The following is a 26006-nucleotide window of genomic DNA, read 5'->3' on the forward strand; positions in this document are numbered from 1 at the left end:
CCTCTCTCTCTTTCTTTCTTTCTTTTCTTTTTAACTCATTTGTATTTGTTACAACCTCCTTAAGCAGAATGTGACTTGGGCACTACATTTCCATTCACAAGCCTCACTGAATTCCTTTTTGAACAGCTTTATAAACACCTAGGTAGGCTTATAATTTTGCTCTTCTAGACAATACTTTTCTTTGGAAAACAAGCCCGGGAGAGTTCTTCCCATCAAATTGCTTCAGTTTAACATACTTATTTCTAGAGGTATTGGTAACTACAGGGTATTGGTAACTACAGGGATGAAAAGCTTAAAGTCAATTCTAGAAGATGAAACTCAAGTCATTTAAACAAACACTTTTCTTCTAAACATCAAGGTATATCTGAGAACACTTCAGTGACAAAGATTTGGTCTACTAAGGAATCCTGCTTGATAGCTAAACACTTCAGACCATAAAGTTAACATTAGGCTACATACACCTTACAACATGTTCCCTCTATCTGTTAAAATAAGCCAAGGTGAAACTAGAAAAGCATTACTAGTTCTGCTTAGTGCCTAAGGTATCACAGCACCACACATGAGGAAAGAAACCTTATCATCCCCTTAAAGGAGTTACTGTCATGCCATACAGATTTTTAAAATGTTAATAAAAATAAAGAAAAAAATCCTTGAAAATATATTATCGGAGGGAATGAAGATAAAGTATTGAACACGTGTACAAGTCGTTCTTCAGGCAAAGCTTAGTCTACTTCTTCTATGCGTGATGTGTCATCATCTCCTTCGAGGGGTGGCATTTCTTCAGTGACAGCAGTACTGGTATCATCAGCAGTAGGATCATCTTCATCAATACCCAGACCAAGTTTGATCATCCTGTAGATCCTGTTAGCATGTGTCTGAGGATCTTCCAGACTGAAGCCAAAAGACAGGAGTGCAGTTTCATAGAGCAAGATGACCAGATCCTTCACAGACTTGTCATTCTTGTCAACCTCTGCCTTTTGCCTTAAGGTCTCAATAATGGAATGGTCAGGATTTATCTCCAGGTGTTTCTTTGCTGCCATGTAACCCATGGTGGAGTTGTCTCTGAGAGCTTGAGCTTTCATGATTCTTTCCATGTTTGCTGTCCAGCCATAAGTGCTTGTGACAATACAACATGGCAATGTCACCAATCGGTTTGATACAACCACCTTCTCAACTTTTTTCTCCAAGATGTCTTTCATGATTTTGCAGAGGTTTTCAAACTTTGTTTTTTTCTCTTCCTGTTTCTTTTTCTCTTCTTCATCTTCTGGAAGTTCTAAGCCCTCTTTGGTGACTGACACTAAAGTCTTCCCTTCAAATTCCTTCAGCTGTTGGACACAGTACTCATCAATAGGCTCGATCATATAGATCACTTCCAAGCCATGCTTCCGAAGATGTTCCACAAAGGCCGAGTTAGCAACCTGGTCCTTGGTCTCACCTGTGATGTAATAGATATGTTTCTGGTTTTTCTTCATTCTGGTGCAATAGTCCTTGAGAGAAACCATTTCATCACCAGAAGCAGACGTGTAGTATCTTAACAGCTCCGAAAGCTTCTTCTGATTTTGAGAGTCTTCATGTATTCCAAGCTTTATGTTTTTGGAGAACTGTTTGTAAAACTTTTTGTAGTTCTCTTTATCTTCTGCCAGTTCAGTGAAGAGTTCTAAGCATTTTTTCACCAAATTCTTTCTGATAACTTTCAAAATTTTGCTTTGTTGCAGCATCTCATGGGAAATATTCAGAGGGAGATCCTCAGAGTCCACTACTCCCCTAATGAAATTGAGATATTCAGGGATCAGTTCTTCACAGTTATCCATGATGAAAATTCTGCGTACATACAACTTGATGTTGTTCTTTTTCTTTCTGTTTTCAAACAGGTCAAAAGGAGCATGTCTTGGGACAAAAAGAAGAGCTCTAAATTCTAATTGTCCTTCAACTGAAAAATGCTTCACTGCCAAGTGATCCTCCCAGTCATTGATCAAGCTCTTGTAGAAGTCTCCATATTCTTCATTAGTAATGTCATCAGGATTTCTGGTCCAGATAGGCTTTGTTTTGTTGAGTTCTTCTTGAATGTATTTCTCCTTAATCTTCTTCTTCTTCTTCTTGTCACCATCCTTCTTTTCTTCTTCCTCATCAGAACTAACATCTTCTATTTCTCATCAGCCTCCTTCTCTTTTTTTTCTTTTTCTTCCTCTTTATCTTCCTTTTCTTCAGCCTCATTGTCACTGACTTCTTTATCACGTTCCTTCTCCACAAAAAGAGTAATGGGATAGCCAATGAACTGAGAATCCTTCTTCACGATCTCCTTTATTCTTCTTTCCTCCAAGTACTCGGTTTGGTCTTCTTTCAGATGCAGGATAACCTTTGTTCCATGACCCATAGGTTCACCTGTGTCAGTCCTGACTGTGAACGACCCCCCTGCAGAGGACTCCCAGGCATACTGCTCGTCATCGTTGTACTTGGTGATCACTGTTACCTTCTCGGCAACCAAATACGCAGAATAAAAACCAACACCGAACTGGCCAATCATAGAGATGTCTGCACCAGCCTGCAACACTTCCATGAACGCCTTGGTCCCAGACTTGGCGATAGTGCTAAGGTTATTGATCAGGTTGGCCTTGGTCATTCCAATTCCAGTATCCACGATGGTGAGGGTTCGCTCTTGCTTGTTTGGTATAAGGTTAACCAGAGTCTAGTTTACGGGGATCAGTCAAACTTTCATAGCGGATTTTGTCCAAAGCATCCGACGAGTTAGAAACGAGCTCTCTCAGAAAGATCTCCTTGTTCGAGTAGAAAGTATTGATGATCAGCGACATCAGCTGGGCGATTTCCGCCCGAAAGGCGAACGTCTCCACCTCCTCCTCCATGGGTTGGTCTTGGGTCTGGTTCTCCTCAGGCATCCTGTAAACAGGCTGGAGAGAGCACTGCTGGCTCCTACTCGGATTGTCTGGGGAGTCTCTCTCTTTCTAGAGTTGGAGTCTTTGTCACCCAGGCTGGAGTGCAGTGGCACACTCATGGTCACCACAGCCTTGACCTGCTGATCTTAGGCGATCCTTCCACTTCAGCCTTCCAAGTAGCTGAAACCACAGGCGTGTGCCACCATGCCCAGCTAATTTTTTGACTTATTGTAGAGATGAGGTCTTACCAATTTGCCCAGGCTGGTCTTGAACTACTGGGCTCTTGCAATTCTCTCGCCTCTGCCTTCCAAAATGCTGTGATTACAGGTGTGAGTCACCGTGCCTCGCTGGGGATTAAATTTCAACATGAGTTTGGGAGGACAAACATTCAAATCATAGCATCATTCTTTCTCTTTCTCTCTTTTGATATACTGTACTCTCCTATCTTTACCTATCATTAACAATTACCAAGTATTTTTTTCTAGTCTTAAAACTTTTCCCAAGTATTCCTGAATATATATATTTATTTATTTATTTATTTTTGAGTTGGAGTCTCACTCTGTCACCCAGACTGGAGTGCAGTGGCCGCTTCCGGCCACTGCATCCTCGATCTACTGGGCTCCGGTGATCCTTCTGCCTCAGCCTTCCAAGTAGCTGGAACTACAAGTGTGCACTACCACACCCGGCTGATTTTTTTTTTTATTTATTGTAAAGATGAGGTCTCGCCAAGTTGCCCAGGCGGGTCTCGAACCCGCGGGCTCAGGCAATCCACTCACCTCAGCCTTCCAAAGTGCGGGATTACAGGCTGAGCCACCGAGCCCAGCAATATTTATTTTTTAAGATGGGATCTCACTATGTTGCCCAGGCTGGATTTGAACTCCTGGACTCAAGCAATCCTCCTGCCTCAGCTGGGCTCCTGAGTTGCTGGGATTGTAGCTGCCTGACCATATTATAGGTACATCATCCTTAATCATTCCAAAACTGAACCCAGATTCCTCAGTATGTTGTTGAGCTCAGCAAATGGCATAACCATATATCTTGTCGTCTAAGTTAAAAAATCTATCATTTGTATATTTTAACTAAAACGTTTGGTGGGGGATTAGAGATGTATGAGAGCACACAGGACAATGGTATTTCTATCAGATGGCTCAAGAGTTATTATTATTATATGACTATACCACGTTGCCTGTAGTTTTCCTTGTCCCTATTTGCTATCTCATTGATGTCATAACTTTTCACAGTTCACAAATAATGAAAACCACTTTGATTCACAAACTTCCATATATTTTATACATTCTGATAATTAGAAAATACTCCTGAAAATTTTACTAGGTATGATGTCAAGGTGAAAATGAACCCATTTATAATTGTTCAAGTAAATCTGTTTCAGTGGTATTTCCCTATGCGCTTCAATATGACTAAAATACTTTGAGCATTTTCCTATATTGGAAGTTATGCATTATTATATCCCAAATCAAGTCATTTTCGCCTTCTTGGTGCTCCCATAATATCTTATGCAAACTCTATCACAGATTTCTCGCAATGAGTTGTTGTTATTGGTTACATGTCAGTCTTTCCAAGAATGACCTTTAAGCCTTTATTACATTAAACCAGCACTGGCAGAACAAATCCAAAACTAGTTAGTTTTCCTATGCTAAGTATGTACTGTAGATAATCAGGGTGAGTAGGCAGACTGTATATACAGGGCATGTTCCAGGTGGCCTTACTCAAAACAAGGACCAGTTAATGCTGAGCTTTGTTATTGCTTCTTAGGGCCAAATGGGGATGGAGTATATGTTAGAGGTCAAGAATGGGAGAACAGCATAGCAGGTAGCAATTTGGATTAATTTTGGCCCTAGAATGTCATGTCTAGCAAGCAGGGTGAATTTAAAGGGGCCAAGACAAGATAAATAGATCACCTAGGAACATGTCCAGAAAACTTTTGATTTTTCTGCAGATATGGGTAATGAGGATGATGTGAATTAGGTTGGATTTCTTATCTGCACTATTTCCCCAGGTGACCAGAATTTGTTGACAAAGACTTACTCTAATCTTTGGTGGGTGAAAGTTACATGGGTGATTACAAAATGATCCAGTCATTTTGCTTCTATGATATGTGGTGCTGTAGGTGTACCTTTAAGACCCTATTTATGAGGCCCATGTGGCTGTTAGTCTGCATTCAACGGGAACTGAAGATGTGGATTTAGACTTGAAGGACTCTGAAAAAATATGAGGATTTAGACTTGAAAGACTCTGATTTTAGGATAAAAATCATTGTCTCCATATTCTGGCAAGGCAGTTCACTCTTAAAAGTGTAGCAGAGCCAGTCTGAAAGTTAAGAAAGTTGTTTAGTACAGGCTATGGATTCCATTATTTTCATGAATGAAATTCACATGTTTAGTAACATGTAGCCCTGAGAAGGAAACACATTCATTATGGAGTGATGGGTTCCTGGGAATGTTAGGGGATGAGAATGGGGTATCCCAGTCATCTATTGTGGTATAACACACAATCCCAACTTTAGTGATATAAATAAACAACCCCTTTTTGTTTTTTTGAGTTGGAGTCTCACTCTGTCACCCAGACTGGAGTGCAGTGGCCACTCCCGGCCACCGCAGCCTCGACCTGCTAGGCTCTGGAGATCCTTCTGCCTCAGCCTTCCAAGTAGCTGGAATTACAGGCATGCGCTACCACACCCGGCTGATTTTTTGATTTATTGTAGAGGTGAGATCTCGCTGCCCAGGCGGGTCTTGAACTCGCGGGCTCAGGCAATCCACTCACCTCAGCCAAACAACCCTTTTATTATGCTCCTTTGGGTCACAGATTCAGACAGAGCACGGCAGAAATGCTTATTTCAGCTCCGTGGTACTTGAACTCTCATCTGGGAAGACTGAGGGTGTAGGGTTTCCCAGTTTTTCCTTCTTTCTGTCCTGACTGAAAATCACAGAGTACCTTGACTACTCTGTGACCCTGTCAGCTGTAGGTTTTTCCTAGCAGGTTTGAGCCCAGACTGGGGCTTTCAATGTGCCCAGGCACTGATAAAAAGTATTTAGGTTTACTAGAAAGAAACTGGCCCCAGTCCTGAGCCAAATTTCTGAAACCCTCATATGAACTCCGTGCCTTGATCCCCTCACTGTGAATACATCTAGGCAGAACATTCCCATTTTCTTGCTCTTTGTCTCAAGGCTATGATGCAACAATCTATATGTAAAATCCTCTAATAAATGCTTTGGACAGATCACCTGGCATTTAGTGTTTCTTTCTTTGGAATCCCAACCAGCCCTGTCTTGGGATGGTTTGAGACACTCCCTTCTGGGAGCTTTCCTGCCTCCACTTCTGGGGCAATTCAAGCTGCAGATTTGGTGAGATGAAACAGAGGATGACTCCAATGTCTTAGGGTTGGAATTATCTGGAGGTACTTCACTTAAACATCTGGTACTTGGGCTGGGATGTCTCAAAGGCTACTCTGGGACTATTGACTAGAGTGCATATATGAATCTGTCTACAAGGCAGGTGTGTATGAGTAGAAAAACAAACTTAGTTTCTCCTATACGCTCAAGTGACGTGTAGATTTTTCTCCCTACACACAATCGATCATTTCTGCAGTGGAAACCAGCTGGGTGTCCCCCAATCCAATTCTGATACTATTTACCTGGAGAAAGTATCAGATCCCACAGGTTGATGCTAGTCCCACAAGAAACCTCCACTTCCAAATGCCAACTGACGCCAATTGCAAGCCCCTAGTTGTTTTGCCTGTGCTTCTAACTCACTATAAATCAGGGTTCCCATGATGCTCTTATTGGGTTGATTAATTTGCTAGAATGGCTCACAGAACTCAGGTAAACACTTATTTACATTTACTGGTTTATTTTATTTTATTTTTTTGAGTTGGAGTCTCACTCCGTTGCCCAGGCTGGAGTGCAGTGGCATGCTCACAGCCATTCCAGCATCAACCTGCTGGGCTCAGGTGATCCTTCTGCCTCAGCTTTCCAAATAGCTGGAATTACAGGTGGATGCTACTATGCCCGGCTAATATTTTGATTTATTGTAGAGATGAGGTCTCGCCAAGTTGCCCAGGCTGTTCTCAAACCCATGGGCTCAGGTAATTCCCTCACCTTGGCTTCCCAAAGTGCTGGGATTACAGGCTTGAGCCACTGCTCCTGGCCCTACTGGTTTATTATAAAGGATATTTTAAGAGATATAAATTGTAAAAGAAAAGAAAATTTTAAGACCCTCTAAATTTATTATGCCAAAGAAATTAAACCTTAGAGACTGAGTATGTAGTATGCTTGTAACTTCTGCTTCTTAGATCATAGATTAATCTCTTTCTCATTGTTTTTGTGTTGTTAATGACTAGAAAAGACCAGACTTCCTCCCCTTCCAATCACTCATCTTTGTTACAGGTTAACTACCTCCTTTACTGTTATGTATCTAACTCAGACTAGATGGTGCAAAAGCCTGCATTACATCTTCAGTGTAGAATGCTAAATACACCTTTCCTGACAGAAAAGGACCACTCTACTGATCAGATCATTGTAACTATACATTACACTTTATATAGAGCTGGGCACGGTGGCTCTTGCTTGAAATCCCAGCTACTTGGAGGATGAGGTGGGAGGATTGCTTGAGCTCAGGAGTTTGAGACTGCAGTAAACTATTTTTGTACCACTGCACTCTAGCATGAGCAACAGAGTGAGACCCTGTCTCAAAACAACAACAACAACAACAACAAAAACCCTTATATAGAGAGATGCTGAAATTCTGTTAAGCTTTCTTTAGTTTTGTCTATATTTCAAAACACTGACTTTCATTCTTTGGAATCTGTTTCCCAGAAGACTGTCTTCAAACTTTGTGCTTGAATAAACTCTTTAAACTAGATTCTGACCTTTTTTTGACTATTTTAAGTTGGCAAAATGGATAGCCAGATGAAGAGTTACATCTTTATCCCCTGGAGCTGTTCCTGAGCTGTTTCAGGAATCAAGGACAAAAGGCCAAATATTTTTACAAAAAGATACTCTTATTATTTTAGTCACTTAGGAAATTATAATGGTTATAGGAGCTGTGAGTCAGAAACAGTGAGAGAAAACCAAAAAATACATATCATAATATTACACAGGGCATGGTGACTTCATAGTAGTTGATCTTTTTACATGGTGACTTTAAGGATCCAAGAGTGAAAATTCCAGAAAACAAGGTGGATTCTGAAAACCTTGTTCTAATCTAGCCCAGAAGTCATGCAGACTTCTGCTGTACTCCATTGGTTGGTGCAGTCACAATCCACACAGATTCAAGGGGAAGGTATTTAGATCTCATCTCTCAATGAAGGGCGCCACAATGAAATTGTGTCACTATGGGCACAGCTATTTAATGGGACTGGCCCATGTGGAATCCTTTGCTACTCAGCTTTTAATTTAGTTTTTTCTCCTCTACAGATACCACCTCAGTTTTTAATATGTGAAACTTCTAAGGAAGTTCTAGACAGAGGAATGAAGGGGTGCAGGAAAATTCATTCAGAATATGGTGTTTTGCCTCAAGGTCTCTCCTAAACTGCTTCTTCCCCTTATTAAAATTATCCATTACAGGAAAGGAGCTTCAGACCTGGCCCAACCATTTTACAAAATAATGTGTGTCTCAGGTTCATCCAACTTCCAAAAAGAACTATTTACAAGTCATTCTCTGTTTCCCTTATCCATTTATCCTCCCAATCTTTTGTTGCCCCTCAATAAAATTCTTCTTGCTCCCCCTTCTATAACCTGTTTTTATCAGAATGCAGGTCCCCATTCTTTCTGTAAATTCAAGATGGTATTTAAGTTTCTGTACCTCATTGGGAAGTTAAGTCTTCATTCTGTGTACACATTAAATAAAATTTGTATGCCTTTCTTCTTAAAAAATAGTAATTGTAAATAAAAGTTGTCACTGGGGGTCTCATAACTTCTTAGAATTCTCAGGAATCTTTTGGGACCAGGTTCATGTCTCAGATTATTTCTGTATGGTACAAGGCATCCTGCCAAATTTGAGTCTTCCAGAAGTCAAGGCTTAAATGGGGAGTTTGTAGACTGTAGGGCTAACTTTGTGATACAAAGGCCTTCTTCCTACCAAAATGTATAGTTGGCCACAGCAGTTTAGCACGTCTCTTCTGTATTCTCTTCTTTTGGAACTGAGAGTGTTTAATTTTAGATCTTCTTCTGGTTCTCTCTGCTGGTCATAGTGAGGCAGTCAGAGTTAACACAGTAGTTAGGCAGATTTTCTCTGGCAGGTCTAAATTAAAGTAGAGTAAGTGTTCAGACATCTTTCTTATCCACGCATGACCTTTACCCGACCAACCAGGCATATCAGACCTGACCACCTTGGAGGCTGGAATGTGGATCTACCAGTACAGTAAGTCACAGAAACAATAGGGAATTACCCAAAATGCATACAGGATGTTCTAAGAAAAGTCTATATCTTGTTAGGCAATAACTTTAGTTATTTAGAATGTCCTTGTGACATTATAAGGTTGAGAGATGGTCATCAAAACTCATGACCAGATACCTGTAGCCCACTCCTCTTAGCTCATGGTTTGCTTGATCATCATCATAAAAGTATATAAAGCTTCTTGTCTCAGAAAGCCAATTTGTTAAAAAAAAAAAAACCTGTAAAAAAAATTTAAATATAAAAATTTTAAAATTATATAAAGCTTCTTGTCAAAGGCAAGCACATGTCCTTTCTCTTGAGGCACCCATGCTCTTTGAGCATGTCTCTTTCTTCCTAATAAATTCTGTCTTAAACTATAGTTGGGACTCACTCTGAAACTCTTTTCTGTAGTGGAGACAAAGAACCCATGGAATAACACACCGCACCCAACCCAGCATCAATAGGTTATTGTTATCTTCTTTCTGATACACAAATCTTATTTGTGTACTCCCTGTTCACAATCTTTTAAGATTCTCTATCAGCTCCAAGATGAAGTCCAAGGTCAACAGAATAAAATATAAGCCCCTTTATAATCTGGTTCTGACCACTGAAAACTCAGATTCTATGCTATAGTCTAAAATACGAAAAACAGTATAGTATAATTGAGTTCAAATCTCAGCTCTGTAGGCCTCATTAATTTCCTGGGATGAAGGGAGGCCCTTTCTTCCCTCAGTTGAGAACAGTCCACAACAAAAATGGCCCAGTTTCCACTGGTTTCTCTAGTTAGCCACCTCTTGAGCGCCCAAGCCTGTAGACGGATTCTAACTTGACACTAGAGTCAATGATCTCCTTTGACTCTTGACTTTATATACATACCAGTTCAGAGGTCCTGATTCTTAACCCTCATGGTGAATTTTCAGGGGCCTTATCCTTTCAAACAGTCTGTCTGCTCTTAGGGCCTTCTAGTTCATCACACACATTTTAATAACTCAATCTCAAAGCAGTGAAAAAGGGATCAAGAGGTCCTTTTGGTCAGAGTCTCCTTTGTGTCTCTATACATTTTATTTTTTCTGAGTTGGAGTCTCACTCTGTCACCCAGACTGGAGTGCAGTGGCCACTCCCGGCCACCGCAGCCTCGACCTGCTGGGTTCCAGTGATCCTTCTGCCTCAGCCTTCCAAGTAGCCAGAATTACAGGCATGCACTACCATGCCCGGCTGATTTTTTGATTTATTTTAGAGATGAGGTCTCGCCACCCAGGTGGGTCTCGAACCCGCGGGCTCAGGCAATCCACTCACCTCAGCCTCCCAAAGGCACGGGATTACAGGCTGAGCCACCGAGCCCAGCTTCTATACATTTTTTAATGTTTAACTCAGCATCTAAGGTCCATATGGCAATCAATATGTGTGTCTGTCACAACTTCACCTGTTTACAGAACCCGAGTCCAGGTCCTCATTTAGCTAAAACATCCTAGAACATCTACATTCAGTTTCAGGTGATTCCTGGATCCCTTGAATTAGGGTTGCTGATAAAATACAGATGTCCAGTTAATTTTTTTTTTTAATTGAGTTGGAGTCTTACTCTGTCGCCCAGGCTGGAAAGTTGTGGCACACTCACGGCCACCCTAGCGTCGACCTGCTGGGCTCTGGTGATCCTTCCCCCTCAGCCTTCCAAGTAGCCAGAACTACAGGTGCATGCTATCATGTCTGGCTAATTTTTGATTTAGTGTGGAGATAAGGTCTTGTCAAGTTGCCCGGGCTGGTCTCGAACCCATGGGCTCAGTCAATCCACTCGCCTCAGCCTCCCAAAGTGCTGGGATTACAGGTTAAGCCACAGAGTCCGGCCTGGTTAAATCTGAATTTCAGATGAACGACAAATAAGTTTTTAGTATAAATGCATCCCCTGCAATATTTGCTTGGATAATTATGCATTTTTGTGGGAAAGGGATCATGTTTCAAAAGAGTAGATGTTTAAGAACTGATTCAAGATTTGCTGAACGAATTGTTGCACCTGAGAGAGTTGGAAGGTGTGTATGAAACTATATTTATATTTAAAACTATTTGCTGGTTATCTGAAATTAGAATGTAATTGGGCATTTGTAATTTCTTACTTGCTAAATCTGGCAACCCTATCTTAAGGCCAACCATATCTTTCCTAGGTTCATGGATAAGGCGTAAGAATTGATATAGTCTGAGAAGGACTAAGTGTGTTTCTTTTCCTTTTTTGCCAAATTATTTAACCACAACACTAAAATACCAAGGAGAAGGCTAGCCTGAAAGAACTCCTTCCTTTAGCTCTAAATATGAGGAGATTACTATTGTTGTCTTTAGGATTACACTTTTAGAGTAACTATGAGATTGACAGTGTCACCAACAATAATGGCCAATAATTTCCTTGTTAAATTCCTAGAACAGAAAGATGCTGCATCAAGTTCTCAAAATCATTGACTTAGAAAATTAAATTACTTAAATAGCAGATGTTTAGGCTGAGGAAGGAAAAAAAATGGAAACAATTACTGCTACTATTCAACAATCCCTTGACGCTACGGATTACAACTCTGGGAGAAAACTGAAACTTTCATTTCTATTAAATTTTATCATAGCCACCACTTAGTCTTTGTTTTTCCACTGTTTGTAATTCCATAAACAAGCTAACCTTCCTACCAAGTTCTTTTAGCGCAGATGTTCTTTATTCGTAAATTTTATTTGGATAAAGGCACATGGTAAAAAGTTCAAACAGTGCAAAGGGTTTACTGTGAAAAGTAAATCTCCCATCGTGACCCCTAGTTCCTGGACCGCAGGGTCTTCACTTGGCTTAAGGACCGGAGTCTAAGGATTTTTGGAGTAACCTGAATTCCCTGACCGCATACTTTTCGGTGTACGGGTAAGTGAGTACGTTAGTGGGGAGGAGATCCCAACTTTTTACCTGAGCTTCGAAAGGGTCCTCATGCCAAGACTTGCTGAAGGAACCGATGCGTCCGAATGACTCGGAACGGGGGACAATATTCTGTAAAAAACTGCCCCTGGGTAAAAAGTCTACCCTCTGCTAGCCCACTCGCAGGTCCCCCAGAAAAGTGCGTTCCCCGTGGGGGGGCATCGGCGCTTCCCAAGTTTTTAGCCTGCCGCATTCCCTCCCTCCAGCGCGACGGCGTGCGCTGACGTCATGACGCCACACACGCAGTCCCGCCCCTGCGGAGATCGGCGCTGGGACGAAACCCGGGTTCCTCTCAAACCCGGAATGTGAGGCTTCGGCCTGGCATTTGCTGCTCACTCTCTCATCTTCACTCGGGCCTACGTCTGCTGTCGCTGTCCCCAGCTCGTCCCCGGAGCAGCCGGGGCGGCAGTGTCCTTCTACTGTGTGCCCGCGTGGCTGCCGCCGCCCCTCCGAATCCTCCGGGGTCGCAGAGGAGTTCGCTACGGAGGGAGGCGGGGGCCTTCGGGAGGAGGAGGCGGAGGAGGCGGAGGAGGAGGGAAGGAAGATGGCGGCGGTGGAACTAGAGTGGATCCCAGAGACTCTCTATAACACCGCCATCTCCGCCGTCGTGGACAACTACATCCGCTCCCGCCGAGACATCCGTTCCTTGCCCGAGAATATCCAGTTCGATGTTTACTACAAGGTATGGACCCTGGGCCTGCTGTCTGATCTCGGCTGTCCTCTCGAAACCCCTGTAGCCGCACCCCCTTCCACGTCTGCGAACCCCCGCTGTTAAACCCTCACCCCTTCCGAGCAGGATCGCCTTCCGAGATGTCTGTTGCATGTCCCCCTTGCTAGTATAGAAACGCCCTTGCTCCACATCCCCTGGGCCTTGATATATCCTCCTGATGAGTCTTGCCTCATTTTGCTGTTCCCTTCTACACTGTGGCCCCCTCTTGGTTAGTAGGCCTTTTGCGTGGACTTCCTCTGTTGCGCCCCTGTCCCACCCAGTCCTTTCCTTCTTGCCTAAACCTGCAGGATATTTTCCACTCTCTCCTCCCAATTAAGTGTCAGCATCAACTGGACTTTTTTCTCTTTTCCTCCCCCACCCCTTTCTACTTTCTCATCTCCTGCTTTCCTTCTCCTAGTGTTTTTTTTTTTTTTTCTGCTTCCTGTTCCTTCCTTCCTCCTTTCTCTTCCCAGTCGGGAGTAAGAATTATTGGAAATAGTCTGTGTGCTTTATTTGCATATTATTTAAAGCTTTTTTTGGTTTGTTTGTTTATACTTGAGATTGAATTGGGGACTTTATTAATGTGGGAGTGTTGGTCAACTGTTTGGAGAGGGGAGAAATCGTTCCTGAAAGAAATTATGTTCATGCATTTGAAAGTTGCAATTTTGCAACATTCCTAATGCGCTCCCCCTCAAAAATCTGAACAAAACGTCTCCATAGTCACTCTCCAAGGAATTTCAAGGGTAAGTGTCTTCAGACGTGGACTATTTTTGCAGTGTTTTGAGAGGGAGGAGAGCTTTATGGACTCAGAGTCTGCCTTCTTCTCCCCCAATATTTGAATGTGAACACTGGGTTTATTATTTAGCTCTCCTTGCCCTAAATCCACATATAACTCCTACTTTCCAGCGGCCACCCATGCAAAATATGGCTAGAAGTAGAGTATAATTAATTTTTTGATCTTGAATACTTCCTCTTGATTTGTTTGTTGGCTGGAACAGTGTAAACTGATATTTGACAGATGTGTATGTTCTTATATGTGGATGGTGTTTTTTTGTTTTGTTTTGTTTTCAGCCTTTATTCTATGGATGGTGTTTTATGGCAGTTGTTTCATTGGTAAGATTGCCTGCGTTATTCATCCGCAGAATATTTTTTTCAAAATTAGCTGATTGGGCTGCATTTGACTAAATTCAACTCCTTGTACCAATTCTAACAGAGTAGGATTTTTTCCCCCCCGAAATATTTGGAGACAATTCATTTAGGTCATGCATATCATTATTATCTTTGGATTTAGAGGCAAACCTCCCTTCATTCCTAATCCCTTTGATACACTGATTTGCTTTTGTGGTATCTAAGGAGATTTTGTACATTTAAGATAACATTCCTCCCCAGGAGACAAATGAGACTTGTCTTTCTCAGCCTGGGAAACTGCTGGCTTTGTGTATACTATCTCTGTCCATTTTATTAAATCATATAAATACACATATCTTATGCATACATAACATATCCTGTACACTTCTTACAGGAAGTTATTGGGAATTTAATCAAAGTATATTTTTACTGGTGGAATACTCAGAATACTTGGATATCTTCTAGTAGTTTTCATTTCCAATTGAAGCTTTTCATTTGAAGATTATTAGTGAGTATGAACAGATGGTGCTTTTGTCACTTGTTTCACATAGTTCACACAGTTTTAACATTGCTTCTTTTTGGTAGACTTTTTCTTCTTAATAGTTGTATGCTTATTGGGAGTATGGCATTGTGCAAAGGTGAAGGAAGGTATTTAACATGTGACTGGAACTGTGTTAAGTGCTTTTACATGTATTACATATGTTATCCTGTTTAAATCTCACAGTTAAACTGTGAAGTATAGTACAATATAACTCTGCTTTATAGTTGAGAAAGTTAAGTGATTTAGTTAAGGTCTCAAACCTAGTATATATTTCCTGAGTTCCTTGCTTTTTTGCTTAGTAAGATTTGTATGTTAGGAGAGTAGATCATTTTAATGAAATATATTGCAGAACTCGTTTTTTATTGGGTAGAAGGAGAGTGGAAGTCAATCCCAGGAGTCTGTTCTAGTCTTTAATATAATGGAGATATAAAAAGAAATTTTCTTCCTTTAAAAAATTAAAAAAAAAAATAGAGACACATTCACTATGTTGCCTAGGCTGGTCTCCATCTCCTGGGCTCAAGTGATCATCCTGCTCAGCTTCCCCACTAGCTGGAACTACAGGCATATACCATCATTCCCATGTTTCTTCCTTTTAAACACTATGTTAGCATATAAATATAAGAAAGTTTTTAAAACAATTTAAATACACATGAATACAAGACACTCATCTTCTGCCTGGCTTGTAAAACTTTAGGAGAATTTCTGTTTACGATTTCCAGTATTCACCACTTTGGAGCCAAAAAGAAACTCATAATCAGATCTCTTCTGCAGTCTCAACTTCCACCAATAGGCATAATTATAGACAAAATTGCAGTATTTGTGGAATCATAAATTTCTCTATCCTTCTTAATTGGTGTAGTCCAGTGTGATTGTGTTACATTTTGTAATAGCTTCAGATGACAGCACAATCATAAAGCATTAGAATAAGGGGTTATGGGAATAATAGAAGGGAAGGGAGGAGGGGTTGAGAAGTAGAAAGAATAAAATATGAAGTGTGTGTGTGTGTGTTTTTTTTTTTAAAGAATGGAAGACATTAGGATATATTTGTTGGCTGAATGGCAGAAGCCAAGAGAGTGAGATTGAATATACAAGTGAGGCAGGAAATAAGTTATGGAGCAAGGTCTCTGAACAGGAGCATTAATTAATGAGTCCTGCCCCTTTTTGGTCCTTCCTCCTTGACTGTGCATAAATTAAGATATTAGTTTTAAATTGGAGTAATCATCCTGCCTCAGCTTCCCCACTGGCTGGGACTACAGGCATGTACCACCGTTCCCATCTTTCTTCCTTTTAAACACTATGTTAGCATATAAACATAAGAAAGTTTTTATTTTAAAGATGTGGGGTACAATGCAGGGTAGATATACAAATGTTCATTATATAGGTATCCTTGTTGATGAGGTATGTCCCTCCCCCCCGCAGTTTCTCACCATTGCCTATCCCATCCCCTCTCCCCTGGCAGTTTCCCACTTGAGGAAATAATACTTCTAATATCAGAAGAAAAGAGTTAAAGAAATAAGTTATCAGTACAGGTAAGTTTGCATGGAATGATTGTCATGAATTAGGAGGTGAGATTATTTGCTGAGGGTAAGGGATAAGAGTGGTAGCTTTTATGTAGGAAGGCTAAACAGAAGTTGGAAATGGCTACTGAGGTATATGAGAAGGGAAGCTAAAAATATATTTAAAAATTGACAGTGGGTTCATTAGAATTTAGTGTCCTACAAAATATAGTCATGTGGCACTGAACGATGATGGTAGGTTCTGAGAATGCATTGTTAGATTTTGGAGGGTTTTTTTTTTTTTTTGTCCTTGAGGGACCATGGAGTGTGCTTACACAAACCTAGATGATACAGCCTACTGTGCACCTAGACTACATGGGGTAGTCTATTGCCCCTAAGTTACAAACCCTCACAGCATGTTACTGTACTGAGTACTATAGTCAATTTTAACATAATGGTAAACATTTGTAACTAAACATAGAAACGGTACAGTAAAAATGTGGTATAAAAGATTAACAGTGGTGCACCTATATAGAGCAGTTACCATGAATGGAGCTTGTGGGTCTGCAAGTTGGTCTGGGGGAGTCAGTGAATGAGTGGTGAGTGAACGTGAAGGCCTAGGACATCACTTTATAAATACTGTACACTTAAGCTGCTCTAAATTTGTTTTAAAAATAAAGCAATTGCACTACAACATCACTAGTCAATAGAAATTTTTCAATTCTATTAGAATTTTATTGGATTACCTTCATATATGCAGTCTTTTGATGACAGAAATGTTATGTGGCACTTGATTGTAATGGCTTGGATTCTGAAAGGTTTTTTTCTTCAAGGGCACTCAGCTATTTGGTTACAGAAGTAGATATGGTGGAGTGAAAGAATTGTAAACTAGGTTTGGTAGTCCCAGCTACTGAGGGGTCTGAGGCAGGAGGATTGATTGAGCCCAGAAGTTTGAGATTGTAGTGTGCTAGCTATGGTTGCACCTGTGAACAGCCATTGTATAATACTCCAGCCTGGACCACACAGTGAGACCTTATCACTTTAAAAAAAAAGAATTGTAAAGCTGTATACAGGCCGGGTGCAGTGACTCAGGCCTGTAATCCCAGCACTCTGGAAGTGGAGGCAAAAGGATTGCGTGAGCCCAGGGGTTCGAGACCAGCCTGGACAACTTGGTGAGCGGTCATCTCTACAATGCATCAAAAAATTAGCTGGGCATGGTGGTACTCTCCTGTAGTTCCAGCTATTTGGAAGACTGAGACAGAAGGATCATATGAGCCCAGCGAGTTGAGGCTGTAGTGGCTGTGGGCGTGCTACTGCACTCTAGCCTGGGCAATAGAGTGAGACTCCAACTCAAAAAAACAAAACAAAACTGTATACAAAGTGAAAGAGCAAATAGAGTGAGGGACTGGGTTCATATATAGAGCTCTTAGGCTCAATAAGATGAGAACTCAAACTTTATGGGAGAGAGGGACATAAAACAACATAAATAACATTCTTTAAAAGTAATATGTTACTAATTTGTCAGCCTATCTCAGTTTTAGCTGTGACGTTATCACAAATTGAATCAGAATCTCAATTTTATTTGGTATAGGAAACTGATTAAATGTTAAGTTCATCTGGAGCAATTAATTACCTGAGAATAAATGAGCCAAGGACATTTTGAAGCACAGCGTTTAAGATAAAGTATATTAGAAAGCTATATTTTAAAAGTTTTTTTAAAACTCTCATTTTTTGTTTTTTTTCCTGTTTGCATGATTGCAGAATAAAAAGTTACATATTTTAAGACTGTAGTATTGCTACAAGAACAGCAGAGAGAGAGATTGATTTATCGAACATAGTAGACAGTCTGGAATAAAGCATTTTTTTTCATTAATCAGTATTTTTTATTATGGTTTTGTGGGGTACAGTTATGGGTTAGGTGTACAATTACGTTTCATTCAGGCACCCTGTTGATAAGAGGTGTTTTCCCATCCCCCGACAGATATTTGCTACTGTTAATCCCATCCCCCTCCCCCCCCAGTTTCCCAGTACCATCAGTCATTTTCTTATAGTATTGCATTGGATGTTCAAGGTCCATTATATGAGTGAGAACATGTGATATTCGGATCTTTGTTTTTGTGAGAGGTCACTCAGTATTATAGACTCTAGTTCCATCCAGGTTGCAGCGAAATTCATGATTTTGTTCTTTTTTATGACTGCGGAGTATTCCATCGTGTATATGTACCACATTTTTTTAATCCAGTCCTCTTTTGATGGGCAGCATGGTTGTTTCCAGGTTCTTGCTATTGTGAACAATGCTGCGATAAACATACGTGTGCAGGTATCTTTTTTATAGAGTGATTAGGGTATATTCCCAGTAGGGGGATTGCAGGGTCATATGGAAGGTCAACTTTTAGAGCTTTTAGGAATCGCCACACTGCTTTCCACAGAGGTTGCACTAGTTTACACTTCCACCAACAGTGTAGAAGTGTTCCCTTTTCACCACACCCTCTCCAGCAGCTGTTATTTTTTGAGTTGTTGATAATTGCCATTCTGACTGGAGTTAGGTGGTATCTCAGTGTGATTTTGATTTGCATCTCCCTGATGATTAGTGAGGTTGAGCATTTCTTCATGTGTTTGTTGGCTGCTCGAATGTCTTCTTTTGTGAAGTGTCTGTTCATATCTTTTGCCCATTTTATAATGGGGTTGTTTGTTTTCTTCTTTTCAGTACATTTCAGTTCCTTGTAGATCCAGGATGTTAAGCCTTTGTCAGACCTAGAATTGGCAAATACTTTTTCCCAGTCTGTAGGCTGTCTCCCTGCTCTCTTGATGGTTTCTTTGGCTTTGCAGAAGCTTGTCAGTTTAATAAGGTCCCATTTGTCTATCTTCTCTCTTAAGTCCTGTGGGTTTCGGGTTTTGTACAGGAATTGGATGCCAGTTCCGATTTCCATGAGGGTATTTGCTTCCTTTTCTAAGGTTCTTATGGTTTGAGGTTTTACATTTAGGTCTCTGATCCATTTGGAGTTAACCTTTGTGCATGGGGATAGATAGGGGTCCTGTTTCAATCTTCTGCATGTGGTCAGCCAGTTTTCCCTGCACCATTTACTGAATAGGTTCTCCTCTCCCCATTGGTAGGTGGTGGGGGCTTTGTCGAAGATGAGTTGGTTGAGAAATTGAGGTTTTGCTTCTGGAATCTCAATTCTGTTCCATTGATCTATATGCCTGTTCCTGTACCAATACCAAACTGTTTTGATGATTGTAGCTTTATAGTAAAGTTTGAAATCTGGTATTGTGATACCACCTGCTTTTTTTTTTTTTTTTTTGCTGAGGATTGTTCTGGCTATTCTTGGACGTTTGTGTTTCCATATAAATTCCTGTGTTGTTTTTTCTAGGTCTGAGAAGAATGTTGTTGGTAATTTAATGGGTATTGCATTGAATTTGTAGATTGCCTTAGGTAAGATGGACATCTTCACAATGTTGATTCTTCCGATCCATGAGCATGGGATATTTTTCCACTTGTTCGTGTCAGCTTTGATTTCTTTGAGCAGTGTTTTGTAATTTTCATTGTAAAGGTCTTTCACGTCTCTGGTTAGGAAGATGCCAAGGTATTTCATTTTTTTTGTGGCTATTGTGAATGGAATTGTGTTTTTTATTTGGGTTTCTGTTTGTTTATTATTGGTGTAGAAAAATGCGATTGTCTTTTGTACATTTATTTTGTATCCTGAGACTTTGCCAAAGGCCTTTATCAATGTAAGGAGGCCTTTGACAGATTCTCTTGGGTTTTCGAGGTACACCATCATATCATCTGCATAGAGAGATAACTTGACTGCCTCTTTTCCTATTTGAATACCTCTGATTGCCTCCTCTTCTCTGATTGCTCTAGCCAGGACTTCCAATACTATGTTGAACAGGAGGGGAGAGAGTGGGCATCCTTGTCTAGTTCCAGTTTTCAGGGGAATTGGTTCCAATTTTTGTCCATTTAGGAGTATGCTGGCTGTGGGTTTCTCGTAGATGGCTTTTACTATTTTGAGGTATGTTCCCCGTATGCCTAGATGTTCAAGGGTTTTTATCAAGAAGGGGTGCTGGATTTTATCAAAAGCTTTTTCTGCATCTAGTGATATGATCATGTGGTTTTTGTTTTGACATCTGTTGATGTATTTAATTACATTTATGGTTTTACGAATATTGAACCAGCCCTGCATGCCAGGAATGAAGCCTACTTGGTCATGGTGGATGATTTTTGAGATGTATTGCTGAATCCGGTTTGCTAGGATCTTGTTGAGAATTTTAGCATCTATGTTCATCAAAGATATTGGCCTGTAGTTCTCTTTCTTTGTTGGATCTTTACCTGGCTTGGGTATCAATGTGATGTTGGCTTCGTAAAATGATTTGGGGAGAGTTCCATCTTTTTCAATCGCCTGGAATACCTTCAGTAGGATTGGTATCAGCTCCTCCTTAAATGTCTTGTAGAATTCTGCTGGAAAGCCATCTGGACCAGGGCTTTTTTTTGTAGGAAGTTTTCTTATTACGTGGTCGATTTCCCTTGATTGTTATTGGTTTATTTAGGGTCTCAATTTCTTCTTGTTCCACCTAGGTAGGTTGTGTGATGTCAGAAAGTCCTCCATTTCCTTCTGGTTTCAAGTTTGTTTCCATACGAGTATACGTAGTAGTCTCTAATGATCTTTTGTATTTCTTCAGGGTCAGATGTGACTTCATCTTTTGTGTTTCTGATTATGCTTATTTGGTTTTTTTCTCATTTTTTCTTGGTCAGTCTAGCTAGGGGGAAATAAAGCATATTTAAAAAGAGCGGGTTCAGGGTGATATGGCCATAGACCCAAAGCATATTTAAGAACTTATTATATAGTAATGAGACAGTGTTATATTTCAAATCAGTGGGGAAATATTTTCAAATGCCTTTGGCAACTGGCTATTTGGGGGGAAAATTAGACTTCACATGATATGCCAAAGTGAATTCCAAGTGAATTAAAGCTTTAAATTTACCTGTATATTGACCACTTATGTACCCAATCCTGAATTGTATCCTGCATCTTTAAAATAAAATAATAATAAAAAGTTTTTTTAAAAAAGATTTAAATTTAGCTATTGAAATTATGAAATCAGAATAAATTATTGAGTTGATACTTTACAGTGGGAAATGACTGAAATTTCTTCCTTTAAATTATTTCTAAATCAATTTTCAAATCATGAAAATGTCAAACATAAAAATAAGTAATATAAGAGGTAAAAGCTTCTATCTTTATGTCTTGTCATCTTGCCAACACTAGAATGCCAGCTTGGCAAAAGAAGGTTTTTCTAAGCATGAAACCAAAACCCAGAAGGAAAAAAGGAAACTGAAACTTTGAGTACATTAAAAAGTAGGGGGAAAAATTGTAAGCATACTTTTTAAAAGAGGATGTAAACGACAACATTTGACAGATAAAAGGCAAGTTTCCTAATACAGAAAAATCTAATACTAATCAGTATGAAAAATGGAAACCAACTCATGTCCAGAGGACCTTCTTAGTCAACTGTAGAGAAGAGGAAACATGAATAGCCAATTAACATTAAAGGATGCTCAATTGAAATGCACATTCAAATGGGTATCAAGCCTAGGCAATCATGAAGATGAATAAAGAAAACCTGGAGGGATGACACCACCAACTACCTAGCTGTAACAATTAAGGTGATGTGTTGGCACTTGGATAGACAAATAGACCAATGGAACAAATAGTCCAGAAACAGACATATTCTTGCCTGCTTTATGATAAAAGGAACTCTTGCAGTACCATAGAGAAAGCAAAGTCAAATAAATGGTGTTGACAAATTAGATATCTATATCAGGGAAGAAAGTATCTTGACTACGCCTCATACCATATACAAAAATCACTTCCAGATAGATTGCTGATATGTGAAAAACAAAACGAATTTTTTTAGAAACTTTTTTTCATTATGTCAGCAACAATTGATTAGGACATAAAATTGCTAAATATAAAGTTAGTTTGATACATTGGACTATATCATGATCAAGAACATCTGTTCATCAAAAAATAACATTAAGGGCGCAGTGGCTCACACTTAATCCCAGCACTTTGGGAGGCTGAGGTGAGAGGATTGCCTGAGCCCATGAGTCTGAGACCAGTCTGAGCAACTTGGTGATACCTCATCTCCACAGTAAATCAAAAAATTAGTTGGGCATGGTGGCACATGCCTGTAATTGCAGCAACTTGAAAGGCTGAGGTAAAAGGATCGCCTGAGCCCAGCAGGTAAAGGCTGTGGTGGCCGCGAGTGTACCACTGCACTCCAGCCTGGGTGACAGAGTGAGACTCCCAACTCAAAAGAAAAGAGGGAGTAAAAAACCAAGCCACACAGTGGGAGAAGATATTTGTAGTGCATGTGTCTGACAAAGGATTCATCCTACATCTGTACAACTATAGATAAATAGCAACTCCCCCTCAAAACCCAGTTTGTTTTTTTTTTAAATGGGAGAGAACCTGAATATGCATCCAAAAGAGAATATTCAAGGGACCAATCAAACATTTAGAAAGCAACTCAACCTCATTTTGTTTTTCAGGAAATGTCCTACTGTACACCACCCATCAAAATGACTAAATATAAAAGGATAAAATGTTAGCATGGATATTGAGCAATTAAAAACTCTTCTACACCGTTAATAGTAAAGCAAATTGATACACCATTTTGGAAAAGTAGCACTGTCTGCTAAAACTGAACATATACATACCCTTTAACCCAGTAATTCTACTTCAAGTTATATACACTTACAAATGTTCATAGTGACACTATTCATAATAGCCCCATAGTGGAAACTGTTCAAATGCCCATCCATGGGAGCATTACTATTTTTGAGTCAGTCTCAATCTGTCGCCCAGGCTGGAGTGCAGTGGTGTAATCACAGCTGCCGCAGCCTCAACCTGCTGGGCTCAGGCAGTCATTCTGCTTCAGCCTTCCAAGTAGCTGGAGTCACAGGCACACACCACCATAACCGGGTAATTTTTTGATTTATTGTGGATACCAGGTCTCGCCAAGTTGCCCAGGATGATCTGGAACCCCTGGGGCTTAGGCAGTCCTCTCACGATATGGCATAACATTCTAATAGTTAGCATAGTGTAATACAGAGGTTGAATAATGTTTCTCTCAAATTTAAAATATTTTACAATGACTCAGGGTACCTTAGTGCACAGTTTGGAAACTGTGGGTATATATATGATGCCATTTATATAAAGTTCAGAACAGGCACGATTAAGGCCTCCCAAAGTGCTGTGATTACAGGCATGAGCCACTGTGCCCAGATGGGAGAATTAATAATTAAATTATAGGGTAATCATATAGTGGAATATCATACAATGAAAATGAATGAACAACTGCTTGAAAAATATGGATGAATCTCATGAAGGATATTGAGTGAAATAAACCAGTCACCGGAATATATACCAGAAGCTCCTAAGCTTTCTCCCTTGTCAGTTGGCTCATGGTACTCCCAGGCCAAAAGAAATATTTATGCCCTAACAGTAATTTAGGATCTATTTTTTTAAATGCTCAAAAATTGAAAGGAAAAATAGTATTTTATTCTCAATCACGGTTACTAATGGAATGTTTGAGTTTGTTGGGCACCATACAGCATCTCAAACCTTGGAATCATATTGGTCACCACCCCTGTCCTGTTCTGTATTGATTTTTGCATGTTATTTTTTTATTTATTTTTTAGTTGAAGTCTCACTCTGTCGCCCAGACTGGAGTGCAGTGGCTGCTCCCGGCCACCACAGCCTCAACCTGCTGGGCTCCGGCGATCCTTCCGCCTCAGCCTTCCAAGTAGCCGGAATTACAGGCATGTGCTACCACGCCCGGCTGATTTTTTGATTTATTGTAGAGATGAGGTCTCGCTGCCCAGGCGGGTCTCGAACCCGTGGGCTCAGGCAATCCACTCACCTCAGCCTCCCAGAGGCGCTGAATTATAGGCTGAGCCACCGAGCCCAGCTGCATGTTACTTTTTATTATGGTAACCTTTGAAAACACAGTTTCATAAAGTTAAGACATGCTAGGAGTTAGCATAGTGTAATGCAGATGTTGAAAAATGTTTCCTTCAAATTTAAAATATCTTGCAGTACCCAGGGTACCTTAGAGAACAGTTTGAAAACTGTGGGTATATATATGATCCCATTTATATAAATTCAAAGCAGGCAAAATTAAGATGTTGGAAGTCAGGAAAGGTTATCCTTGGATGATGATGACAGTACAGTGGAGGGAGGCTTTCGAGATCCTGATTGTACTCTTTTATGATCTGGATGCTGGCTACAAGTGTGTGCTCACTTTGTGAAAATTTATCAAACTTTACATTTAAAATATATGCTGTGTACTCTTCTGTATGTGTTATACTTTGATACAAAAAGTTTTTAAAAATAGCATCAGTCTTTGAAATTGTCATGGTTTAGAAATTGAAATCACTCATACCCTGTAACCCACAGTACCATTTGAAGAATTTTTCCTCCAGGATCACTTGTTGGGTATGCAGAAAATTTTATTTAAGATTGTTCAGTGTTTGTTCATAAACAACATTGTTTATGATGGCAAAACTTGAAAACAGTTATATACTGGTCAATTGAGAAAGGAATATAATAACTGCGGTTGCAAAGAATAAGGATTCTTTATATCCTAGGATTGCTATGCTAGAACACAGAACAAGTAGGGTGAATAAAAAGCTTGTTTTTTTGTTTGTTTTTTGAGTTGAAGTCTCACTCTGTCACCCAGGCTGGAGTGCAGTGGCATGTTCACTGCTAGACTCAGGCGATACTTCCTCCTCAGCCTTCCAAGTAGCTGGAACTACAGGCATGCACCACACCTGGCTAATTTTATTTATTTATTGTAGAGATGAGATCTTGCCAAATTGTCCAGGCCGGTCTTGAATCCCTGGGCTCAAGCCTCCACCTCTCTCGCTTCCACCTCCCAAAGTGCTGGAATTACAAGCGTGAGCCATTGCAACTGGCCAAAAAAGCTTGTTACAAAGTTGTATGAATAGTATTATCGTGTGTGTGTGTGTGTGTGTGTGTGTGTGTGTGTGTGTGTGTGTGTGTGTGTGTGTGTTTTACTTTTGTTGCTTTTTTTTCCTTTATTATGATGATGTAGGAACATGACAGAAGTGATTTCCCCACCTTAGACTCTGGTGAAGTTGATTCATCCGTCCTTCCACTACTTGTTGGAGACCACTGTGAGTGCTAAATAAGCAGCAGTGTATCATTTTTTCCAGACCATCTCTGACACTCTGAATTGTACCCAAAATTGGAGGTATGATCATAATCAGGTTACTCACTGTATTCTAGAACTCAGCGATGTACCGGATCATGGCGTAGTTCTCCTCACACCAGTCCAGCGTGGAGGTCATTGAGGCCCCAGTAGCCCTCCCTGTCCGCAGCTGGAGCCATTGCACTGCCGCCGACTAGCTGTGCTCGCTTTGGCGAGCTCGTTTTTTTTTTTTAAGTAGGAATGTATATATGAATTTCTTTGTGTGCATTGAAAAAGGAATCTAGAAGCACACAAAAAAATTTTAATGGCATTTACTTAAGGGGTAGGATTGTGATTGCTTTTTACTTTGTACATATATTCTGTCTCTTTTTTTAAAAGACAAGGTCTTGCTCTGTTGCTCAGGCTGAAGTACAGTGGTGCTATCCTAGCTCACTGCAGCCTCAAACTCCTGGGCTCTACTGATTCTTCCGCCTCAGCCTACTGAATAGCTAAGACTACAGGCTCAAACCACTCTGCCCAGCTAATTTTTTATGGACTTTTTTTTCATAGAGTTGAGGTCTTGCTATGTTGCCCAGGATGGAGGTCTCAGACTCCTGGCTTCAAGCAGTCCTCTCACCTTGGCCTCCCAAAGTGCTGGGACTATAGACTTGAGCCATCACATCCAACCTCTGTATTTTTTTAA

The 26006-nt window shown here is 40.4% G+C and overlaps 1 protein-coding gene and 1 pseudogene across 2 annotated transcripts in view; one reads left to right on the forward strand and one right to left on the reverse strand.

The window, feature by feature from the left end:
- Window positions 1-580: 580 nt before the first annotated feature.
- On the reverse strand, window positions 581-2894 carry LOC103250301 (annotated as a pseudogene). The gene has a single exon (XR_503659.1). The product of XR_503659.1 is annotated as a heat shock protein HSP 90-alpha pseudogene (transcript).
- Window positions 2895-12460: 9566 nt separating this feature from the next.
- The window catches only part of APPBP2 (amyloid beta precursor protein binding protein 2), a 69203-nt gene continuing 55657 nt past the window's right edge, over window positions 12461-26006 (forward strand). Inside the window, exon 1 of the mRNA XM_008048887.2 lies at window positions 12461-12898. Coding sequence (XP_008047078.1) covers window positions 12761-12898 — 138 coding nt within the window. The 5' untranslated portion in view covers window positions 12461-12760. The remainder of the gene's footprint in view (window positions 12899-26006) is intronic.

Source organism: Carlito syrichta, unplaced genomic scaffold, assembly GCF_000164805.1.
Source record: "Carlito syrichta isolate Samal-C Ts95f unplaced genomic scaffold, Tarsius_syrichta-2.0.1 Scaffold128086, whole genome shotgun sequence".
NCBI classification, from domain to species: domain Eukaryota; kingdom Metazoa; phylum Chordata; class Mammalia; order Primates; family Tarsiidae; genus Carlito; species Carlito syrichta.